The sequence below is a fragment of the Vitis vinifera genome, chromosome 18 (assembly GCF_030704535.1).
Source record: "Vitis vinifera cultivar Pinot Noir 40024 chromosome 18, ASM3070453v1".
Lineage (NCBI taxonomy): Eukaryota > Viridiplantae > Streptophyta > Magnoliopsida > Vitales > Vitaceae > Vitis > Vitis vinifera.
The window spans coordinates 7985152-8010537 of record NC_081822.1 but is presented as its reverse complement, the minus strand read 5'-3'; the positions used below and the strand labels follow the sequence as shown (position 1 = coordinate 8010537).

At 34.0% G+C, this 25386-nt stretch overlaps 1 protein-coding gene across 1 annotated transcript; it reads left to right on the top strand.

Annotated features, from left to right (window-relative positions):
• Positions 1 to 10141: 10141 nt before the first annotated feature.
• On the top strand, positions 10142 to 25386 carry LOC100247079 (WD40 repeat-containing protein HOS15). Its single transcript, XM_059734811.1, is given in 14 exon segments — positions 10142 to 10380; positions 11323 to 11468; positions 11568 to 11720; positions 11723 to 11879; positions 15152 to 15246; positions 15338 to 15384; positions 17904 to 18048; positions 18247 to 18310; positions 19347 to 19505; positions 19595 to 19716; positions 20984 to 21058; positions 21421 to 21456; positions 21538 to 21611; positions 22917 to 25386. Coding segments are annotated over 14 exon segments (1482 nt in total). The 5' UTR covers positions 10142 to 10253; the 3' UTR covers positions 22999 to 25386.

The window sequence follows — 25386 nt, the reverse complement described above, 5'->3', positions numbered from 1 at the left end:
TGGGTTTACGGATGGTGAGAACTAGATCACCAACTTGAAAAGACTGAAGACAAACATTTTTGTTAAAAACTCCTAAAAGACATGCTTAATAACACTCTAAGCATTGTTGGGCTTTAAGTCACTTTTCATCTAGTGCTTCTAATTCTTGAAGATGTAGTTTGGAATTATCTTCATCAATTAGTCTTTCATGTATAATAATCCTTAACGAATGGATTTGACGCTCAAGGGATAGTACAATTTCTTCACCATAAACAAGGGAATAAAGGGGTTTCTTGTGTAGGCGTTCGATATGCCCAAAGTGCTTCTCTTACTTATTCATGCTAATCTCTCTTGACTTATCAATAATTTTCTTCAATAATTTGCAAATAATCTTGTTAAATGCTTCTACAAAACCATTGGTCAATGTATTGCACATTAATGAATTATTTTGTTTGAAACCAAATCTCTCACAGAGATTGCTCATCAATTTGTTATAGAAGGGTTTCCCATTGTTAGTTATTATGTATCGTGGCACTTCATACCGATAGATGATATTACTTCGAATAAAGTTCACTATAGTTTCTTTTTTCACTTCTTTAAGTGGCATAGCTTCCATCCATTTAGAAAAATAATTTGTCGTTGTCAATATGTAAGCATGTCCAGCAGAAGATTTAGGAGTAATGGATCCAACCACGTCAAGTCCCCATGCATCAATGGCTACAATGCAATTGTATGATGAAGTGGCTTAAAGGGTTGGTGTATAAAATTTGAGTGGAATTGACATGATTGACACTTCTTAGAATATTCCATACAATCCTTAACCATTAGGAAGACACTGACGATTAGAAGTACATCTTTCATTTGCTTTGATTGCTGAAACTTTACACATGCGCAAAAACTATGCTCGATTAAAGAAGGTCTTTTGTTTTTTTCCTTTCTAACTATCTTCCTAGTTAGTCAATAGTAACTCATTCTTTTGATTCAAAAATAAAGTTTTAGCCCTAATTAGTGAGCCTCCATACAATCCTTATCTATAGTTGGCCAATAGTAGCCCATCATTTTGATTAAAAAATGAAGCTTTGGCCTTGATTGGTGAGACTCATAGATCTCTAAATGAGTTTCTTCAATTACTTTATTTGTTTGATTGAATCTCAAGGTCAAGAGGCCACCATTGAAAACACCACATATGATGAATTGACACTATTAACCATAGTAGGTTTAATTGTTAGACAACAGTCCATATACCCTGATACACTTCCTATGTCTCCTTTAAATTGTATTCACATATTTGATGTGAAACAAATCGTCTTTGATCTGTAACGTCAAGTAGCACGTATGATAGGAGAAAACATTAAAGAAATGATTCTCAAGACTTCCATTTATTGTCTCCTATTACTGAAAGGAAAAATTGATGAGTTTTTTTGCGCTATTATGAAGACCGTAGTAGACCCTTCACCATTAAAGTCTAAAATTGAGAAGTACATGGTAAATGTAAATCATCTTGACGCAATGCAACGTGCCAACTCTACGAAGATATCTTTTAAAGTACATAGCGAGCGTTTAGCTACTGTTGCATATCAAATTGCTGATATTTTAAACTCTAAGAGCGTGGAGGCGAGACATCGTCAATCATTAAAGGCTGACTTAGTTACTCTCAACACTAAGAAAAACGCATTTAAGAAAGAGTTGAAACAACCAGGTATACAAAGAGAGCACCTTCATAACTTAATCTTGGAGATCGATGAGAATTTAATCAATAAACAGAATGATATTTCTTGTTTGAGGGAAGAACACGTTGCTATTGCCCAAACTCCTATGCTTACTACTGTTGATATCAAGACTTTAGAGATACTTCAAAAAGTCTTATGGACTCAACGTGACGAGCTTGCATGCTTGGTGTGGGTGTGATTGTTCTGCCTTTAGTTTCATCGTCCATTTTCTTTTTTCATTTTTTTTAAAATGTAATAAGTCTAACATTTGCTAGCCAAACTTATTAATAAAATGAGATTTTTTTATTTTTTATTTTGTAGTGATTGGACTCGGGTAGTTTTCTCCAAGTTGCCAATGTACCCTTCAAAGAGAATGGATCAAGTCAAACATAGTGTTTTTTTTTTTTTTTAAACATATTGGTATTAACAAAAACATTTTACCTTAAGTTGAAGGTGACAATCAGCTTATCGATGAGGGTGATGATACTTCTAACGAAAGAGATGAGAAACAGAGATGTCCCATCGGGTGTGTTAGAAATTTGTATGCATAAATTTCATAAAAGTCCTGCAAAATTAGCAAAATAATGCAATCAAAGATTTTATTGAAATTGATAAATTATGGGGTACAATCTTTGTGATAAAATTCTTTTACAAAACAAATATATCTCTCTGATTTTTTCATTTTGACCACGACTTGAAAAACGTTGACGAAATTGTTTCATTAAATTTGAAGATCAATCGAGGGCCTAAAATGAACTCTTTTTTTTTTTCTTTCTAGAATGAACTTGTTGAATGGCAAGAACGCATATAGCACTTTTGTCATTTATCAGACTTGCATGGAAATTTTATGAAGTTTCTTATTTTGTTATAAAGCTTCTTTTCTCGTACAAAATTATTTTGTAGATCTCGTTTTTCCTCATCTTGAAAGAAGTCAGAGGTGAAAGTAGGAAATTAAATTTTAAGTTCCTGAATTTTAGTTACTTAATTCAAATGATTTATTTCCTTGCTTTTCTTATTTCAAAGGTTTTACCAATACATTTTTCGTATTATTTTTATTTTTATTTTTATAGCCTAAACTTATTTATAAGATGATATCTATTTTTATTTGTTTATTTATTTTTTATTTAAAAAAAAAGAAATTAATGATAATTTAACCCACAAAATTTTTTATGGCTAGAGTCGAGGTGTGACAGTAGGATGGGCACGGCACTCAAATTGGAATCTCAGGGATACTGAGCTTCTGGGTGCTTTATATCATCATGATTCGTGCGGGATTCAACGGTCAAAATGATCGATCAGATGCCCAAAAGCCTGGATGCGCGACGGAGTGCTCCAGGCACAGCCTCTACACGTGTCACTGAGTCCACTCCAACTCAATCAATGGGGCAAGTATGGGTGATCATGTTTCCACTTTTTATTGGGCCTCAAAAATTCTATTCACTGCTCATCCATAAACCATACCTAACATTATTTACTATATATTTTCTTTCCATCAGTATGGAATTGGAATATCTTCTGAATGCCAGCAAATTTCATATATGAACTGGCAGGCATACATCAGGCCCCACTTATAGTACTATATGCCACAGAAGTCGATAGGTACTTCAAATAAATCTGGATCCATTTTAATGGGCCAAAGGCAAGTTAAGCCATTTGAACATCACAAGTGAAAGAAAACGGACAGTCACAAATATCCAAAGATGATAATCAGAAGATAAAAACAAGGCATATTCATAGCTGTAACCCTAAACTAACCACAGTAGCCTGTAGCCTCTGGACCCTGTAAATTTTACTACAAAAAAGTGCCCCTTATCATTTTGGATGCAAGCCATTCAACTTGAAGTTTCCCGCTTAATGATAAAAGAAAGCAGCTTTGTTAATAAGTCTGTCTGTGAATTAATTGAAGGGATTCACAGTCAGCATAAGACAGCCAAACTGAAGGTAGGTGAAAATATTGTACAACTTTATAGAAAGCCTGTAATTATTGGACAAGGACACTGCGTCTGGTACTGGTTGAATACTTGAATAAAGCTTCAGTTGCTTCAAAACTCCGACTAGCTAGCTACTAATCGATAATCACCAAAGGAAAAGTAAATAAAACAAAAGCATGGAAATGTGAGCATCTGAATTGATCTTATACTGCGTAGCATACCAGCCATTCCAGATTCTGCATTATCGCAAAATCCATTGGCATGTGAGAACAAAGAAGGGAATATTGAACTCTTCCAAGATCAAACGTCAACAAAAGTGACATAAATGGACGTGAAGGAGGGACAATAAAGACGGAGAAGAAGGAAAAAAAGATATAGAAGAAAAAGGAAGCCTAGAAAAGACAGCAGCGTGGAAAGACGCCCGAGAAGAGAGACAAAATCAAATAAAGGCCAAGCTTTCTTGACTACTTAAATATTAAATTTACATATTGGGTATAAAATATCTATTATAATAATACTAAAGAACTGGCAAAAGTTGAAAACATGGATGCAATTCACGAGGAAGAAGCAGAACCCCGCAACACCCAACCATCATTTGACAAAATGCACAGACCAGTAGACTATTGTTACCGCGCTTTCCACTGTTGACCCTCGTTGCTCCATCTTCCCTTTTCGCAGTTTCCTGCTCTCCCCGTCTTCCTTTCTTAACAACAAAACCACGTGCCAGCTTCAGCGGTTGTGGAGAGGATCGGAGGCGTTTGGAACCCTTCTTTTGCTTGACAGGAACACGTCCAGTGAGTGCCTCAGCCGTTGTTGCTGCTGCTTCTGTTGTTGCTTCTCTTGAATACCCGGTGACTCCCCGTTTGTGCCAACATCCATTGCCTCTTCCTTCTGGCCGAACACTAACAATGAGAGAAAAACCAAGACCATGAACTTCTGCAGCAACCCCACTCGTAGACACTGATAAGAACGCATGTTGCTGCCGATCGAGAGAGAGCGGTGACTCACTTGTGTTTGTTTGAGTCTTGAGACGCAGGAACCGAGTCCTGGGGAGCTTGGAGGGGGGAGTAGAAGCTGATGGAGATAAAGGCGGGTTCCCAAGGAAAGCTATATGGCTTTGTTTGGCAATGTAAAAAGAGGAGAGAAAAAGGCAGGGTAGTGTTATTGAGTACACCCTGCAAACATGGGACACAGCTCACGAGGGCGCTTTTTTATTTTGGCTTGCTTTATATATTCTTTGTGCTTCACGAGAACTTTTCTCCATATTTTGCCTTTCTTCTCGCTTTCAGTCTCCAAAATACAGTTCACTCCATGTCCAAGTTTAGGATATATATGTATACAAATATTGGCTGTTGTGCTTTTTCTTTGTCCGGGTAGTGCTTGTCGGCTTTGGAAAGAGTCAATTTACTCTTTATAGCTGCTTCTGCTACACGACCAGAAAAATCTACTGGTATACACCCAACATAGAGAAATGGTTTCAGTATCTGAGGTCATCTTATTCATCCGAGGGCCCCTCTGGCCCTCTTCCATGCAAAGCTCTTATGGCCTAAAGATTGTACAAATTTTTTGGGATAAACAGTAATTCATTGCTTCAAAGTACAGGGTTTGAGTGGTCAAATCATGAAGATGCCCTTCTCATCTAACGGTTCCTCCCAATGACCACCTCAATGAAAGGCATCAAAATTGAGTTTGCCACATTATCCACTGGATCATCTAATGCGGCACTGGTTGTGTCTACTTCGATTTGGCCATCCAGCGTCCTCAAAACTGGAGCTCAGACCGTAAGGCGGGCGCCCTTATGGTCTAATCATTCTAACCATCCATTGAGTGATACTCGTAATACTCAAAACCATACCAAGCCAGTTGACAGGTATGACTGGTAAGTAAGGGAAGATATATAAACAATTTTAAAAGTCTAAACCAGTACAAGTAGTCCACTTCTTTCATACTCGTACTTCTCTTATTCGATCAGACATCTGACACACTTCTATATTACAAAAATGTATCCAGTTTCGCTTCAAATCTTAAGAAATCTAGCATCGGTTGAAAATATACAATTTATCAAGGGTGGCTCGAAAACCCAAAAATTTTCTTTCATTCTCACTTGTTTAAGAAGCAATGGAAATTAAAAATGAAATGAAGTCCGACAGTAATCAGAGGGATTTCATTTCTCTTTTTTCGAAACTCTGCTTTTATGATCCAAAATATGAAAATTAAGAAAACCGCCCTCCCTCTGCCTCCGCAGGCTATTGCGCCCAGGCCAGAGAGATCAGCACCGGCCAGCTTTAGTTTGGCCCAGCAACATCTAGAGGCAATTTATTTCAATTTTGGGCCTTCCACGGATACCGGTGTCATCACATGGAAATGTAATAAAAGTGGTATATAGAGTAAAGTGCTAATTAATTGAGACGTGAAAATACAAATGACAAAATAAATTGGAGAGTGTGGACTGAAATTTAATAGTAATAAATGGAAGTTGAATATAACGAACCAGAAAAGTAAAGTGCTTTTGGAACAGAGGACCAACTTCACGAGCTGCTCTCGAAATTCTCCCGCTTCACATTCGCGCAGACGCGACCCAGTGGTTATTTCTTCCTTTGCCTTTTCTGATAAAATATTACTTACCTTTTATATACACGTGTGCAAGTGACCATACCATGATTAGAATGAAACATTGTTAATGATGACGCCAAACGAGTCATGAATTCAATACCTAGGTCGTTTTGTCCGAGAACACAGTCTTAACGCTTATAGAACTACCAAAATTGCTGCGGCTAACACAATGTGTTTCTCAGGTGATTACTGCTGGAATAGCCCCTTAGTCGAGTAAACTTGTTGGATCGTAATTCCCGGCTCTCTCACTCAATACCATGGAGTTCTAAAATAAAAATGCACGTTTAGTCAAATAAAATATAAGGTTTTGGCATGTTTTGAAACTAGTTCTAAACTAACATTTTCATTTCATTAGATTAGTTTGAAATGATATTTTGAAACTGCGGCTTCTATAGAAATTAGGAAGCATGTTTTCAAAACGTGAAATTTAAAATATGTACTAAAACCTTGCTATTTACTTTCATATCTTGTCACTTTTTTCTCATGGCAAAGCTTTCCAAAATGTCAATATATCTAAATTTAGCTTCATATTAATCAAAATGAGGGCATGGGTATTCCAAGAATGCCATTCTTGAGATTTCAAAAAAATTGTTTTCATAGAGTAATAGTCAAGGGCATTGGTACCTTACAACTTACAAATGGTGTTACCTTAACTCACATGATAATATTTTTTCTATTGTACTATATTCAGCCCATTGGGATGTATTTGAACATTATGAGGATCCATTATATTTGTACTTAACTACTTGTACAACTTGGAGAAGAGTTTATTCATTTTTACCAGCAAGTTATAAAACTGTGCAATAAAAAAGAGACGATAATAAAGAAAAAACACAAGGGAGAGAGAGAGAGAGAAAGATAGAGACCTCTTACCCGGAATCTCATTCTCTCGGTTTAGACTATCCAAATGTATGCATCTTTTAGAGTTAACTGCAATTTGAACATTGACAAAAGGTTAATTTCACAATAGAAAAGTCATGTTCTTCAATAATATCCACAACTTCATTGTATCATTTTAGATTATCCAAATACATGCATCTTTTAGAGTTAACTTCAATTTGGGCATTAACAAGAGGTTAATTTCCTAATAGAAAAGTCATATTCTCTTACCTCAGTATCTCTAATGATTAAGTTAGTTGAAATTATAAAACCGTGCGATAAGAGAGAGACAATAATAAAGAAATAGCATGAGGGAGAGAAAAAAAGAATGAGAAAGAGGAGAGATAGAGAGATTGAGACCTCTGACTCATAATTTCATTATCTCCTTTTAGAATATCCAAATCCTTGCATCTTTCAGAATTAACCTTAGTTTAAACATTAACAAAATGTTAATTTCTCAATAAAAAAGTTATGTTCTTTAATAATATCCACAACTTCATTGTATCATTTTAGATTATCCAAATGCATGCATCTTTTAAAATTAACCTCAATTTGGGCATCAACAAGAGGTTAATTTCCTGATAGAAAAGTTAGATTCTCTTACCTCACTATCTTTAATGATTAAGTTAATTGAAGTTATAAAACCGTACAATAAAAGAGAGACAATAATAAAGAAATAGTACAAGGGAGAGAGAGAGAGATAGATAAATGGAGACGTCTTACTCAAAATCTCATTTTTTTCAGTTTAAACTATCTAAATGCATGCATCTTTTAGAATTAACCGTAATTTAAACATTAACAAAAGGTTAATTTCCCAATAGAAAAGTCATGTTCTTTAATAATATCCACAACTTCATTGTATCATTTTAGATTATCAAAATGCATGCATCTTTTAGAGTGAACTTCAATTTAGGCATTAATAAGAGGTTAATTTCCTAATAGAAAAGTCAAATTCTCTTACCTCACTATCTCTAATGATTAAGTTAGTTGAAGTTATAAAACTATGTGATAAAAGAGAGACAATAATAAAGAAATAGCACAAGGGAGAGATAAAGAGAAAGACAAAGATGAGAGATAGAGAGATAGATCGAAAGATAGAAACCTCAGACCCATAATTTCATTCTCTCCTTTTATACTATCGAAATGCATGCATATTTTGGAGTTAACCTTAGTTTGAACATTAACAAAAGGTTAATTTCCCAATAAAAAAGTTATGTTTTTTAATAATATCCACAACTTCATTGTATCATTTTAGATTATCCAAATTCATGCATCTTTTAGAGTTAACCTCAATTTGGGCATTAATAAGAGGTTAAATTCCTAATATAAAAGTTAGATTCTCTTATCTCACTATCTTTAATGATTAAGTTAGTTGAAGTTATAAAACTGTACAATAAAAGAGAGAAAGAGAGAAGAAGGTTAAAAAGTTTAGGTTAATAAGACCTACTATAAGATTCATGGGAATAGAAGAAGGTTATAAAGGCAGGCAACTAAATGATATGTTGAAAATGAGTGGATGGAAAAACTAATGCACTATTAATGAAATAAAGATGAAAAAAGAAAAAGGTTAAAACCAATGACACATCTATAATTAAACCATAATAAGAAGTTTAATGACTAACTTCTTATACTCGTGATGGTCATTTTCAAGTAGTAATGTCATCATTTATTGGTTAGACGAAATGTTATCTAGTTCTTTAATTATATCAAAATAAATCATTTTTTAAAAACCAAACCTAAAAGCAAATGCAAAAAAAAACTCAAGCATCGTGAAGTTTTCTATTAAAACTTGTCACAATAAAATGTCTAAGCTTACCCTCTTGTTTATTTTCAAGAGTCAACATTATAACCTATAGACCTTGTACACTAAGTTAAAAAGTCATCTACATTAAATATAATTTTGCTTATAGATTAATTAGACATGCATTTTATTTTAAATATGGAGATTAATTATATGTGTGATTTATGGGCCACTTGATGCTACCCCCTCAATCCTAATTTTTGAGGATCATATATTCTAAAGGTAATCACGAGCTTTATTTAGACCTTATAATTTGGTAAAAAAACTTATGTACATTTAGATTATGTTCAATTCTCATAAAGTATTAAAGAAAGAAAAATGATATTTTTTATATTTGATTGTCTTAAGAAAGAAAAATGATTTTTTTTATAGTTGATTGTCTTATGAAAAATATTAAAGAAAATGAAATATGATTAAAACTAGTTTGAAACTTATATATTTTCAAATTATTTAATATTCATACCAATGAATTAAAATGAAATGAAACGAGTATAAAGTAACAAATAAAAATATTTTATTGACTTTGAATCTATTTTTTATTTTTTATTTTATTTTATTTATTTTCTTATACTTTTTTTATTTATTTTATTTCTCTTACATTTTCTCTCATACTATCCAAAAACCAAATTCATTTGTCATGTATTTAATAATATTTTCAACATTTTTACTTAATTAATTAGTCAAATACTAGTAATTTTACCTCCACTTATAAATATTTAGGGATGACAATAAAGCTGATTTTTTTTAGTATCCGTCTTGACTTATCCCCTATTGAGATGAGTTTAAAATTTAAATAAATAGGTTTTAAACTAGTTGAATTTTTTTTAAAAAACCTGAGACGGGTTTAAAAATTGTCTTGTTTGGCTCCAATTATATATAAAATTTAATTTAACTTTTAATTTTCTATCATATATATAAAATAAAATAGTTTTAAAATAAGTTATAAAAAATTAATGGGTCAGGTTGGGATGTGCGGACCGTCCCAAACCCTACTCTAGCTATCATTGACACTTTACAAATTCTTTTTTTTTTTTTTGTGCTTAATTTTTAAGTTTTGTGTTAATTTTTCCTTATTTTAATTTTATTGTTATTTTTCTTTAGTTGATAATGATTTCACTTCCTTTATTTGAAAACCAAGAAGAAAACATGCATATTAAAGGGGTTACTAATTAAGCTTGCTGGGAAGGGCAATTCAAAGAATTGCTTTGTGTCTAATAATATTAAAAAATTCAATAGTCAATACTATAATAACAAAATTTTTATACGAAGAGAATTTAGAAATTTCAACAAAATGTGATAGGAATTTTATCGATAATATTAATGCCATTAGCCTATTAACCAATGCGATTCTGGTGGGCCTGGAGGTCCGTATGTAATCCCGTTCCGTTGACGCCACTGACTTTGACGATGGTCTCCATCACTTCCCTTGAATTCAAATTCTTGGTTTTCCGTTATGTCCGGGAGTCAGGTTTTGCATCACCTTCACCCGCTTTTAATTTTTTCTTTTTTTTTTTTAAATCTATTTGAATTTGATCGTTGCTCAGGTAGATCAGGGTTTCTCTTGGTTCATTAATCTTTTCTTTTAGGTTCGTTTGGTTGCTGAGAAAATGTCCGGAGAAGGCAATACATTAGAAGTTCTTTAATAGGTTTTTCATTGTGTGGGACCTGAGAAATCGAGAACCTCTTGTTGATAAGTCTAATGACCTGGTGGCGGTGAGTTGTCGAGGACTACATCGATGTGAAAGTTAAATTTCAAACGTCATTGGTTTTTTAGGTTCATGTTCTTCAGTTTTCTCGGCAACCAAACAGAGGTTTCATATTCTTGGTTACTGTTCCGTCACAACCGCGCTAGGGTTTGACCGGGAAAGGACGTTAAGGATGACTGTAAATGCATTAACGTAATCTATGTGAGTGGTGGTGTATAATGAACCTTTATTACGAGGCGTTGGTTTTGACTTTAGGATACAGAACTTTGTATGGATGGCAAAGAAGTTGATCTTTGATTCTTTGCCTCTTGGGGTAAGAATTGAATTTTTTTTTTCCAGCTCAAGTACTTGATGAAACGTAAATACATTGTTGATGAATTTGAAATGGACTTTCTGTTTTGGGACTTGGTAATTCTTTTGCAATGAGACCAAAAAACACCTGTACTACATTCTGAAAGAATCATGCTTAAAAGTTTAATGCCTCTATCAAGATGCTCCGTTTGGTTGGAGAGAAAGGGAGAGATGAGATGATTTCAAACAGGAAATATGATACTGAATAATTTCCTAGAAAACCAGGACCTTTTTTTTAATCGTTTTTATTTCAACCATGCAGAGTTTCTAGAGATTTTCATTTCCATTTTTTTCCTTTTGCACTCTCTTATACCATGGTAATGTACCAATTGATGCTTTCTAATGCTGTTCAGGTTTTACACATTCAGCTTTTGCTCTTGGGTGTGAGGCAGGACTTAGTAAAAGCACAATTGATGGCAATTTAGTTCCACCTGGTGCTTTTGTTACATTTGCACTTTAAGGAGTTCAATATATTGAGCTGGAAGTAAACTCAAATCATGTAAGCATGTTTAGGAATGTTAACTTAAGCCTCTTCAATTACGTAATGTCATCCAGTTCAGAAGTTTCTGCTAATTGATGTCCACGTTGAGATTTTCAGAGTGATGTTGACATGGACAACAATTTCTCATTTCTACAACCTTTGGATCTTATCACAGAAGATGTTTCTGAACTACAGAAAATCATATGAACTTGAGTAGACATTATGAATTATGAATTTGAACAGGAGAATGAACAAGAACATATGAACATGCAAGGGAGAAAAAACAAGAGCAGGACCAACAGGAGATGGAGGAGGATGAAGAGCAAGGAAACAGTAAAGAAAAGGAGAAACCACTTGATGATCACATTGATACAAAGGTTTATGAAGATAAAGTTAACATTGGACATGAAGAGAATGGAACTTGTGAAGGTAATCTCCACTGTGTTTCACTTGCTAGAAGTTTTTATCCTACTTCCAATTATAGTTTTTCTTTACAAATCATTATCATGTTTAAACAGCGGTAATTACTGTCTACTTTACATGGATACTTTACTATGTATGGGGTACTTTGTTGGATAAATCACAGTATGTGGGATGTCAGAGTTGCTTCCAGCTCTCAATTAATGGGTGTATCCAACAAGTGAAGATACGAATACATTCCTAATCCCTTAAGATTCTGTTATGATATGTTCTTAATCTATTTATGCTCGAAAGTACATTTTTAAGTTCGTGAAGTGAAGTAACCATAGGACACATATTATGTTACATAGATACTTGTTTTGGAAGAAAAGTTAGGTACTATGACAATTCAGTTGTGCTTTGTCTCATTAAACTTGGAGCACAGACACATGTGACACCTAGCAGAACCCAATATTCATACGCGAGCTCTCATAATGCTGATTACATTTATACCTTTTTTTTTAATGCTCCATGGTGCTTATCTGTTAACAGTTTGGGCTAGTTCCACTCTAGGTAGGCTTTCCAGCACAGGAAAGATGCTATGCACAAGTAAGCAGATAGAGCGAGTTAGAACCTATCTTCTGTCAGTTCAATGGATCAGACCATACTAAAGCTAAATCCATGAATCCACTGATATTGTCATAATCTGACCTTGAGCTGATGAATCATAGATTGTTTGTTTAGGCTGACAGGTTCTCTTTATAAAGTCCATTTCTATTAGAGTAGGGTTTGCTTTTCAGTAAAATCTAACTTATCAGTTCTGCAAACTCATATATTCATAAAATTATTTATTTTTTTAAAAAATTCTATTCAATGAAATCTAATTTTGATGGAAAATCCTATTTTGGTGTATATCTTTCCTTTTTCAGGATTTAAAATCCTGTTAATCTAAATTCTCTTGATGGTGAGCTAAGAGGAGCTCTCTAGAGGGAAATAGAGACTATTTCCATTTGACCCTAACAAGCTTAAGGAGTAGAAAATAATTGACAGCTTTGGAGAACATGTAGCATTAGAAAATATTGTTTATTGTTTTTCCATTTTTCTGTATCATGTATCATAAGTTCTTTTACATAATGAAAATAAATAGAAAAAATATGCATACCATCTTTCATCTACGTCATACATATATATTGGAAGCATTAAGTATAGAGTAATATATAATCAATTTCATGAAAGATAAAAGGATTTAAAGGGGCAAACTATATAAAAACAATGAACACTAGAGTTTTGAAAAATTCAATTTAACAAATTATGAGTTTAATGCATAGGTTATCACAACATCCACAAAAATAAATTTATAATTCTTTTTTCTTCTGATATTATTCTGAATACAGTGATATGGTGAATTATTATGTGGATTGGTAGATTGATGATTGTTCTATGATGTATGCTTGGAATCAATTGATATGGTGAATATTGAGGTGGTTAAGATCCATATCTTGAAATCATAGAGTGCAAGCAAGTAGGACTGTGAATCTTTGTGGGGAAGACCATAAATCCCTCATGGAAGAAACTTGTTGTGGGTTCACAATTTGGCCTAGTGCCTATATGCATGGTGAAAGTCCTTAAAGACAACATGTAAAGAAATCATGTTAATTCAGTGACAAATAAATTATTGATCTTTTTGACAATGAAATGTATTGGTTATTTTTTCTTCATGAAGTATAGCATGAATTTATCATTATGACTAACCAGCATAATCCTACTGAGCATTGAGCTTAGAAAAATCATATAGACCTGTTTTTGGATCGAGGATGCTACAAGAACAACGGAACTGAGAGAAAGATTCAGTTCACCTTGTTTTAAGAATTTTCTTTTATTTAGATGGTTTCATTTAGCTTATAGGGTTCTATGTTTTGCGAGTTTGGAACACATTATTTATAATTTCTGGAAATGATTATTTGATTATCAAAATTGGGGGTTTTGCTTCAAAATTGTTTTCTGTATTCTTCTGACCTTCCTTTATAAAAGAAATTCAGCATCCAATTCTGATTTCAGATTCTATGAGCTCTAGATTGACTATGGAATTTATAGTAGGAGCTCATTTACAGGGAAATCTATTTACTATTCTTACTCATGAATGTAGTATTAGAGTTGCTCATTTTTGCTCTTACATAATACCATCTCAGGGTTCTAGTTAAAAAATAAGATTTCTTTTAATACTTTTTTCTTCTCTATGAAGTCCAAAAAGTTTCATCGAAAATTGTTGTTTCCTTTGTTCTATATTATTTTTTTTCAATAAACTAGCTTTAACAGTAAAAATCTTCAGAAACATTGCTTTACTTCCCTTTTCATCACTTGTTTCCAGTGGATAATCATCTAAAAATTTTCATTGGATTATTTTATGAATCTAATTTTCAAAAAATATAAATTTCATGGAAAAATCAATTTAACTTGAGTTTATGAAATCAAATTCTATTGACTTTCTCACGTAAGATTTCTCAGTTTGAACTAAATTCTTGTACTTTCAAATAATTAAGTTTTATTTTAATTTAAATTGTGTCTACACATAATTCATGGTTGGATAATGATAATTCAAACTGTTTGTGAGATTGTGGTCAGACTCATGGGTTAAGAATCATGGGATAATTTGTTAATCATGGGCTGGGCCATGCAGAAGGATTCCAGGAGTGACAGTTTGGATCCAACAACCACATATGCCAGAGCTCTTCTCTTGACTAATCCACTCAAAAATCAGCCACAAGAACCTAACACTGCAATTGATATGGGTGATTTTGTTTGCTGATATCATTTCATATGAATGCAGTAACAGTGGATCTGTGTCCAAGTCTCCAAGATGGCTGATATAAGATATGGGTTTTTGTGGGGCTCCTTTGACATGGGGGTGAGAAAACGTAGGACCTCCATGCAGATGAAAATTGGGCCTAGAAGCGTGCCATGTATTCCTCAACAGCGTCACACTGGCAATATTGTCTATGCTTCTAGCTGGTCCATCGTGTCCCTTATATCACAGCCAGAAATAGAGGTTGACACAGGTTTTTGATAGGTTTTACATATAGACTCCATCTAGTTTGAAATACCTTTGTAAGCCATGGACCTCGTTATTCTCAAAAATCTAGTAATAATTTATTGGAGTAATTTGAGAAGTAGGAATATTAAAGTTCATTCTCTCTCACATGCATGCCTGCACACACATGCATGTCCATGCTCTCAGCATGGCTATTTATGTACAAGTTTCTATTATGTAAATCAGTCTATTTGCTTGTGGATTTGCAAAATAGGGCTTAAAACAATGGAAATCTCCCCAAGTTCTACATGCTTGCCTTGTGAGATTCCTAGCTGTGATGTGAAAGTTTTGGAAGGCCTTACCTCTGAGGTTTGGTTGCATTTCTGCATTATCCTTTTGTTAATCAGTTCTTGAGCCATATGCTAAGGGGTAACATGTTCTTGTTCTTCCATTTTTACAGGTTTTTGCTTGTGCATGGAGTCCAGCTGGCTCATTTCTTGCTTCAGGGTGTGTGCATTGTCTTTCAAAAAGGCTGCATTTTTTAAAGATGATTTTATCTATATGTCCAGGTTATTTTTTTCTTTTAACTTTTTTGACATGTAGTCTAAAATATTTTCTTACTTTCTATTTAACGATATTTGCATGTTGCTTGTTCTGCATTGAATTTTATTAATAAATTAGTTTCTTTGCTACTTTCAGAGCTGTGAGAATGGATCATATCTTTATGAGAATCATTTAGCCACTTTCTGTTTACAAATGAGTTACTTTGTATTTCAAATATCTGTGCTAAATGAGGAAAGCAATAAGATTAAAGCAGGAGCAAATCAACACCATAAGAGTTACTTCATATGTCAAATATCTGTGCTAAACAAGGAAAGCAATGATTAAAGCAGGAGTAAATCAACACCATAAGAGTTACTCTATATGTCAAATATCTGTGCTAAACAAGGAAAGCAATGATTAAAGCAGGAGTAAATCAACATCGTAAGAGAAGATATATTGTGAAAAAATCCCTTACGACAATATGATAACCTCAGTGAGTTGGGAAGGATTACTTCACCAGCACTTTTTTCTGTATCCCTTGTCTTTTGCACGTCTTGGCTGTGGGTCTTAGCTCTAAATGCTGGTAGGTAATAGCTTTATACAAATGGTGAGCCAGCTTCATACAAGGGAATGACAAAAGCATGATGTTCACGCAGTGTGGTTGTTGGCGATATGGTTTTATCATATTTAACAAGGAGTCATCATGAGCATCATCATTAAATTTATTGAATTAATTGAGCTATTGTACTTTTTGTGTTTGTGCACGTGTGTGTGTGTGTGTGAGATGACAAAAGCATAATTTCTATGCAATGCAGTTGATGGCAATATGGTTTTATTATATTTAACAAGGAATCATCATTATGAATTGTTTTGAACTAATTGAATTGAGTTATTATACTCATAGTTGTTAAAAACTTACGATACAGGAAACGATGCAATGATATGATGCATTTTTTTATGGAAATCAATACGAATCGTAATTTGTATCTTATTTTAAAGCATATTGTATGATACATATATGATACATGATATGATACGTAATATTACAATACAATGATACATACATCTTCAACTATTTTCTATAATTTTTAAGAAAAACTTTTTTTTCTTTTTTTGTTAAAATAATTATTATATTAATTGTTTAAATCCTACTAAAAGATTAAAAATTGATCATAAAAATGAGAAATAGGTAAAATAATCTTGTATGAAAAATTACATTCTTGTTGTCAAATGTTATATTAGAAGCCAAGTAAGTTTATTTTTATAATGAATATTGAAAAATTTTCATTTGAATAGTTTGAATGTTGACAATGAAAATGATGGTGATTAGTAAATAAATTTTTTTACTCAATATGTTAGATTTTGTATTTCTCTTTTGGTACAAAAGAGTTGATGACGAACCTGAAAAGTTGGAACTTTGAAAATGACACATAAAGGCATATATATATATATATATATATATATATATCAACCACACAATAAGTGCATATGCCTAGTTAGAATTTGGAACTAAAAATCATGGTTAAAAATTGAAGATGCTTATATTTTGTGGATTGTGTGATGAATCTATCTATTAAAGTCATATTTTATTAATTTGGACTTATTGAACCTCTAAAATTCAATGTTTTCATATGATATGATATAGTTTAACTTTTTTGATCCGACTATCTTCCATAAAATTTGTTATATATTACTCTATGCTGCATACTTTCAATAGATATAGTTACATATACATATTTTTTCTATTTGTTTTTCACTATATAAAAAACTTATGATACATGATATAGAAAAACAGAAAAACAATACACGATACGTTTTACAAGTTAACAACTATGATTATACTATTTGTCTTTGTGTGTGTGTGTGTGTGTGTGGGGGGGGGGGGGGGGGGGGGGTTGGTTGGTTTCATGACAATGATGAGGATGAGAATGATTGGTGGTGAACGTGCTTGATGTTAAAGAAAGTAATATCTCAATGCTATTGATGTTTCATACGAGAGAGAATGTAGGGGGAGAATCGTCATCATGATGACCAAATATTTTGCATTAATTGAGCTATTCAACTATTTGTGTGTGTGCGTGTGAGAGAGAGAGAAAGAGAGAGAGAGGAAGATATTATGATGATGATGATGATTGGTGGTTACTTTGTTTGATGTCAAAGAAAATGCCATCTTGATGCTATCGATGTTTCAAGCTAGAGAATGTAGGAGTAAGGTGTAACACAGCCATGATACATAAAGACCTAGTACAGAAAGGCCTAGTTTGTGTATGCAAAAATAATGATCCATGCATGCCTCATGACATTCAACTCATAATTTATCACCTTTTAATCTTTTACTGGAAAAAAAGTTATTATAACTGATCAGCCAGTATTCTGATATAACTACTGGAAGACCAATATGAAAAAGTATATAGCAGGTCTTACTTTCCTCTACCAAGGCATTCTAATATTCTATGGCTTATTTATATATCATGAATTTCTAGATCTGGAGATTCTACAGCCCGAATTTGGAGCATTACAAATGGACCTTGTAGTACAATGCAGAATGGACTGCTAAATATTGTGTTGAAGCATTTTAGAGGTAGAACAAATGAAAAAAACAAGGATGTGACAACCCTTGATTGGAATGTGAGTTTTCATATGATTTTTGTTTATTCTTCTAAACTAATTTTTATCCTTCTTTCCTATTCAATGTTGATGTCTTCCTCTGCTTGTTTATATAAAGGTATGGAATCCTCATGAGTGTTGCAGCTGGGGGCTTTGACTTGATTGCTTTTCTCCTCTTGAATAGTCTGTCACTTGTGTTTTCCATTGTGTAATATGTAGGGAGATGGAACAGTACTTGCAACAGGTTCTTATGATAATCAAGCAAGAATATGGAGCAGGGTTGGTATGTTGTTTTAGTTTACGATTTTCTGAACCAGTTTGGAATTAAGTTGGTAATACGAAGAGGATTAGAACACTAAGCAGGGATAAAACAGCAGAAAAGTTGTTTGTAGGACAAACAATCAAGAAAATGTAACACTCATTCTAGTAAAGCTAATTGAAATATAGAAAAGGAGGAAACTTGGAAAAAGAAAATCGTGTTACATTTCTTTATAGATAATATGTATTGCCTTTTTTTTATGGATGATAAAAATGTATACTAGAAGCACTGAAAGGGTCAGATCCTAGTACAAAGGGTGTATAAAGAGCACCCAATCAGTGTGGCAACATTGTACAAGTTACAAATTTTTAAGATCAGGAATTGCTATCAGGATTTTGTGGTTCAGATGGCAGATTGCTGGGCAACAACAATTTATGATACAGTGTTCCAGCTAATCATAGTAATTGGTGCAAAGTTATCAAATTATTATTGGACACCTGTAGGAATAAATGAGAAGTTTTAACCATGGTGAGATGTTGCAAAACTAAAACCAGTTTGAGGATAGGAAATTACATTAAGAAAATTGGATGACATCTTTATACGTAAGGGATGCCCCTGCTGCTCAGTGAAATTTTTTGACACATTAAATCATGTTATATCATTTTTAATTTTTTTTTTGCCTGATTTCTCATTATTGTTTATTCATATTAACTAATTTCTGGCTTATCCTTTATATTTAAACTGACAGTATTCCTCTGATGAAAGAAAAAAATTGACAGGATTCTGGCTATTGATTTTAATGCTTTATCTCTATCTATCTATCTATCTGTGCTCTCCCTCTCTCTCTATTTCTCTATCTATCCATCTATGCTTTCTTTCAATCCATCTATGTATGCTTTCTCTTATCTATTTATAACTATGCTTCCTCATGGCTTTTTTACTGATGGATCTTGGTCCCATCTATCTAGATATTCAGACTGGTGATATAATGGAGGTTTTTTCTTTACTCTAAAAAATTATGCTGCCTCATGGTTTTTTTTGCTGGTGGATCTTGGTCCAGGCATGTTGAGGAGTACTTTGAACAAACATAAAGGGCCAGTCTTCTCTCTGAAGTGGAACAAGAAAGGTGATAATCTTCTAAGTGGCAGCATGGATAAAACCGCAATTGTGTGGGGTGTAAAAACAGGGGAATAGAAACAACAATTTGAATTTCATTGAGGTGCCTCATTGTTCTTTTTCCCCTTATTATTTTTGTTTTGGCATTTGAATTTAAATGGAGTTGTGAGTAAAACAGATATTAATTTTCAGCCCCCACTCTTGATGTTGATTGGTGAAACAATGATTCATTTGCGACATGCTCAACTGATCACATGACATATGTTTGTAAAGTTGGCGAAAATAGGCCAGTCAAAACTTTCTCAGGGCACCAGGTTTGTTGTAGGCTGCTAGCAGTTAGCTGGTCAATGTTCTTACTAGAATAGCTCATCTGTTTTTCATTTCTTAAACTGAACTCATAATTAATTGTTTGGTTATGGTTCTCTTTTATTGATGTTACTTCTAAACCGTGCCTAGTTATGGCTGCAATTTATGAAGAAAAACATATACCATCAGCAGCATTGACTCACAAATCTTTCACTTGTTACAGGAATTGTATGGGTGGTGGTTGGATTAGAAACTTTCTGTAGGTAAGCCATAATGCACTTGCAGTCAGCATCCTTTGTCATATTTTTCACATAGGCTAATAAAGTTGGGTTTCAAATTCCATGATATTGTGACTTAATTTATGGTTCGGAGTGATATCCTGTAATGACCCGCACCCAACCATGTGGATATTGTCCGCTTTGGGCCTAAGGAGGCTTTCACGGTTTTAAAACGTGTCTACATGATTAAGAGAAGTTCATACTTATATAGCACCAGGAACTTTCTGTCTTATCCGATGTGGGACATCACAAACATCCCTCCATGCAGACACAACATCCTCGTTGTGTCCCCTGGGATCGCGGGACCAAACAGACGAACACCCCTACGGGGCCAAACAAACCTCCACACCGAGGTCAGAAACCAGCTCTGATACCATTTGTAACGACCCACTCTCAACCATGTAGATATTGTCCGCTTTTGACCTAAAAGGGTCCTCACGGCTTTAAAATGCATTTACAGGGTTAAAAAGAGTCCATACTTATATAGCGTCAGAAACTTTCCCCCCTATTTGATGTGGAATGTCACAAACACCCCCATGCAGACACAACCTTCTCATTGTGTCCCACTGGATTGTGGGGCCAAACAAATAAACACCCCTATGAGACCAAACAAACCCCCACACTGAGGTCGGAGATCAGCTCTGATACCATTTGTAACGACCTGCACCCAACCATGTAGATATTGTCTGCTTTGGGCCCAAGGGGGCCCTCACGGTTTTAAAACGCGTCTACATGATTAAGAAAAGTCCTTACTTATATAGCGCCAGAAACGTTCTCTCATATCCGATGTGGGACATTACATATCCTGAGTCACTTCTTATGTTTTTTTCTTTCTTCCTTCCTTTCTCTTCATAATATGATTGACTTTTAGAAGGGGAAAAAGAAACAAAACAAGAATAAATGCATTTATGTGAAGATTTATGGTGGTTGGAACTAAAAAGGAAGTTTGATGTTGTTGTGTAATTTGATACTGGATGTTTTTGGTGTTATGCTTCAGGATGAAGTTAATGCTGTCAAATGGGATCCAACAGTTTCCTTTTTGGCTTCTTGCTCCGATGATTACACTGCAAAGGTGATCGATAATTTTTCCTTAACTCCTTTCTAGTTCTTTTCCATTTTCCCTTTTAGTCAAAAGTTAGGTATTTAGACCTCCTGCAAGTGTAATACATTTGTAGGTTGCTAACTTGCTGGAGTATAATGTTTCTTCCTTCCATTGGCTCCATGTTATGCTTTTCTTTTCTTACTTTGATCAGATTCCTAAATTTATTCATAACACAGGATACTCATATATACTTTTAATATCATGTTAGTACAGAAATATATTGTTTCATGGGCCTTCTTATTATCCTGCATTCTAGCAGTTGAAATTTGTTTCTCTGGCACTGGATTGATGACTTATATGAAACCATAACACTGATATGAAGTATGAAGCAGGATGATCATTTGCATGATTTGAAGGAACATACCAAGGTATTGCTTAGTTCCCTTTCTTTCCATGCTCCTGTTACACTTGTTTCCTGGATTGTGTTACTGAAGATTAACTACTTTTAGGAGATATATACAATCAGGTGGAGTCCTACTGGTGCTGGTACAAACAACCCTAATCATCAGTTGGTGTTAGCAAGGTAAATATGCTGCTTTTCAAATATGTTGTGACGTTAATGGGATGGGTTAAACTGGATGTCTACTCTACATATTGTATAGACCAAAATCAACCTTATATGGATTAGGGGCTGTGTCTACTTGATGTTAAATTCACTAGGGTGGGTGGTAATTGTTTTTGAAAAATTTACGCACCATGTACTGGATAATATACTCACATGCAATGAATGTGAGCCACAATGGTTTCAACATCATGCAATTCCATAAACTAATCCGCATCTAACATCTCACTTTTTCACTGTATTATACTCTTCTTTTTCCTGTTGTTTTAAAGATGGGTTTATGGTAAATTATACTATCCCCATGGAGAGGTTTTTGACAATTGCAGTATCCCCCAAGTTTTCCAAAATAACTGTGACATGTTCTGTTAGAATTTGTCCTCTTAACACTGTTAACAGAAAATGCGAAAAGGCAGTATTGCCCTTCAGCTTCATAGCCCAAAATCAATGCTTTAAGCCTTCATTTTCCATACCAAAATCTTCACTGTAGCCATATCTTCTTCTCCAAACATGGCACAAAACCTTAATTATAATCCTATCTTCTTCTCCAAAGGTGGCTGAAAACCCAAACTGTAATGCTATATTCTTTCCTAAACATCGCCCAAAACCCTAACCCTAATTTAATTTTGCTTCCCAAATAACTGTTATTGACCCTTTCTAAAACAAAAATTATATTAATAAATAAATTAATTACCACGAAAGGCAAGTAGAGCCATGAAAGCCATGGTTGTTTCTGAAAAAAATAAAATAAAGTAAAAGAAAAGAAAAAACCTAGTACAGCTATAATCACCATGGATGTTTCTAATCTTCCTTTTTACCCTTTAAAAAAAATAAAAGAAGAATAGATAAGGGAAGAAGGAAAAAGAAAAAGTCATTGATTTGGGGTTAGGATTTGTTTGAGGGCTAAGGAGGAAAGGAAGTGGATTTAGGGTTTTGTATTTTGAGTATTTTTAAAAATTTTGTTGGTTATGTCATCATTTTCCATCCATTGCTTGATAGCTATGTAATGTTATGAGGGGAGCTTCATGTGATCAACCCTAAACCTTAGGGGAGGAGAGTGCGACCTTTGAAGGTATAAAGGTAAAAATTAGCTCAGGGTAGTTTGGCTTACCCATAAATTTGAAAACTAATGCATTTCATGTCTCAAGTAGCACGTTGTAGGTTCTTTGCATTAATTACACATAATGAGTAACATAGATGCTTTATATATTAGGCTCTCAGATTGCATCTTCCTGCCCTAATGCATTATGGTAATTGTATTGAATATAGGTTTTTCTTGCATCAACTATGCATAATCAGTGACATGGATGCTGTATATATCAGGCTCTCAGATTGCATCTTTCTGCCCTAATGTATTATGGTAATGGTATTGCATATCCAATAGTTGTCACAAGGAAAGGTGGTGCCTTACATGTTTCTTCCAATGAGATGGTAATATAGTGACTAGGGCCCAATCCAAACCATACCTGTTGCTGTGAGGTATTTATTGTTAAACTTCTAACATCTTAATAAACCACTAAGTGCATGCTATCAGTATAAATCCATATTAGTTCATTAAATAGCCTTGCAGGAGATGAGTACCACCATGCTGTTAGAATCAAGTTTCTACTTGTGTCGGTTGTGGAGCTTCTGGATTGTGTCAAGAATGCTCTATGGGGTGGGGAAATTGTAAATTATAATATATGCATATGCTAAACAATATTAAATTTCAAGGAAATAAGAACTTTTGATTGCACCTACCTTGTAGGTTGGTCATAAAGTTGTGAATTTATATAATTTAGAAAATAAGAGAACATAAACAAACTACTTTATAATCCATTCTATAAATTATAGAGGCATGATATGGATTTTTAGAAGGGTCAAAAGGTGCTAAATAACCTCTGAAGTTTATACAGGGAGATTGACTGTGAAGGAAGCTCCCATTTTATTGAAGCCTTTACTAGGCTTTGAAGTTTTAAGTTACAAACAAGTCATCTTCAACTAGTTGTTCAACTAGTTGAGATTGTAGAAGCACTTGTGTGCATGCTGATTGCATTGATTCTGTAATGATTTTCAGACGATTCATATTTACTCTTTGGATTGATTTGTGATCCATAGGATATAGTATCTCAAGATCCTACCATAAAAGCATCATGAATATACTTGCCACTTATTTCAAAGATTAATGAACCTGTGATTCGAATCTTCTATAAGGTGGGTTTGCATCATTCTTGATTATTTCACATTTTTTATCAGAAATCTTAAGAATTCTTCATGCTTCAAAAAATCAGCTTACACATGCACTAATGGAGCTTTTGATGGTAGTTGTTTTGTTTCCATTTAGGCTGAGAACTTCATTCCTAAAGAATCTACACATAAGGTGTTTAAGCTACCAGATATCTGCAGTGAGTAATGGTTTTGCCGCCCTACCACTTAGAAATTTATAGCCCCACAGGTTTTTGACTTATTCTGATGTAGTGAGGACTTAAATTGGACTTTCTGGAGTGGAGGTGTGATGACTAATGCACTGGATCGATATTTTTCTTTAAAACACAACCTTCAGATGTTGTGTTTCTACAATCTGTTGGTAAATTCTTTCAAGGGCTCCTGTTGTTTCAGCGGTGTGGTACAGTTACTTTTATTCAATCTCTTTTCCAATTTACATGTTGGAAAGTGGGTGATGGTATATATTATTATTATTATAATTACTGTTTTGCAGTTTATCTGTTTCTGTCTTTTTATATTTTTGTTTTTTATTTAATTCCTTTAACTGGCAAGTACACAATCTGATTGCTGCCTCAAAGAGAGTATCAGACTAAGTCGGGTGAGAGAGCTTAGAAGAAAAATCTCTGAACTACTATTTGGATTGCAATCCTTGTGCTTTCTGCTCATGCTTATGCTGCTTATATATTTGCTGTACTCCACAAACTTTTGTGATTCTGTTTCTTGATTAGTGCCTCCTTTGATTCCACAATAAAGCTATGGGATGTGGAATTAGGGTGCCTTCTCTACAGCTTGAATGGCCACAGGTACTGAGCTTAAAATTTCTGCTGTGACATCTCATATTCTTGATAGTAACCTATGGGTGCTCTTTAAGGTCCCAGTTACAGCATGACAATAAAGACTTGGTTATATGATATCATCAAAATACTCTTCTTTTGACATGTGCAATTGTTTGCAAATGATTGTCTGACTAATTCCTTATTAGTAGGCCAGAGTAAGGACCTTTAGGAGGAAATCATCAAATTCAATTGATTGAAAGCTTAGAATACAACAGCAGTCACCATAATTGTGATCACAGTGATGAATGATTTTCTACTATCAAGAATATGAGTATGCCAGTGGGTCTATGGATAAATGCATGTACATATGGTCCATGAAGGAAGGAAAGATAGTAAAAACTTACACTGGAAATGGTGGGATTTTTGAAGTTTGTTGGAACAAGGAAGGTGACAGGATTGCTGCTTGTTTTTCTAACAACATAGTTTGTGTCTTGGTTTCCGTATGTAGCCGATTCTACTTCCCGATCCTTGTATATTATGATCATCATCATGGAAGGACTTCATTTGTAGAATTTGATTATTTTCTGGAACTCATATGTTTAGGTTGGAAAGCAGTCCGTAGAATTTGATTATTTTCTGGAACTCACATGTTTAGGTTGGGTAGTGCATTTTGTAAAATTAACTCTATGAAAGCCTTTACTTATTTGACTCGCCCAGTAAATGCTCATTATACCCCTAGTGGAGCCGTAAACGCTAAA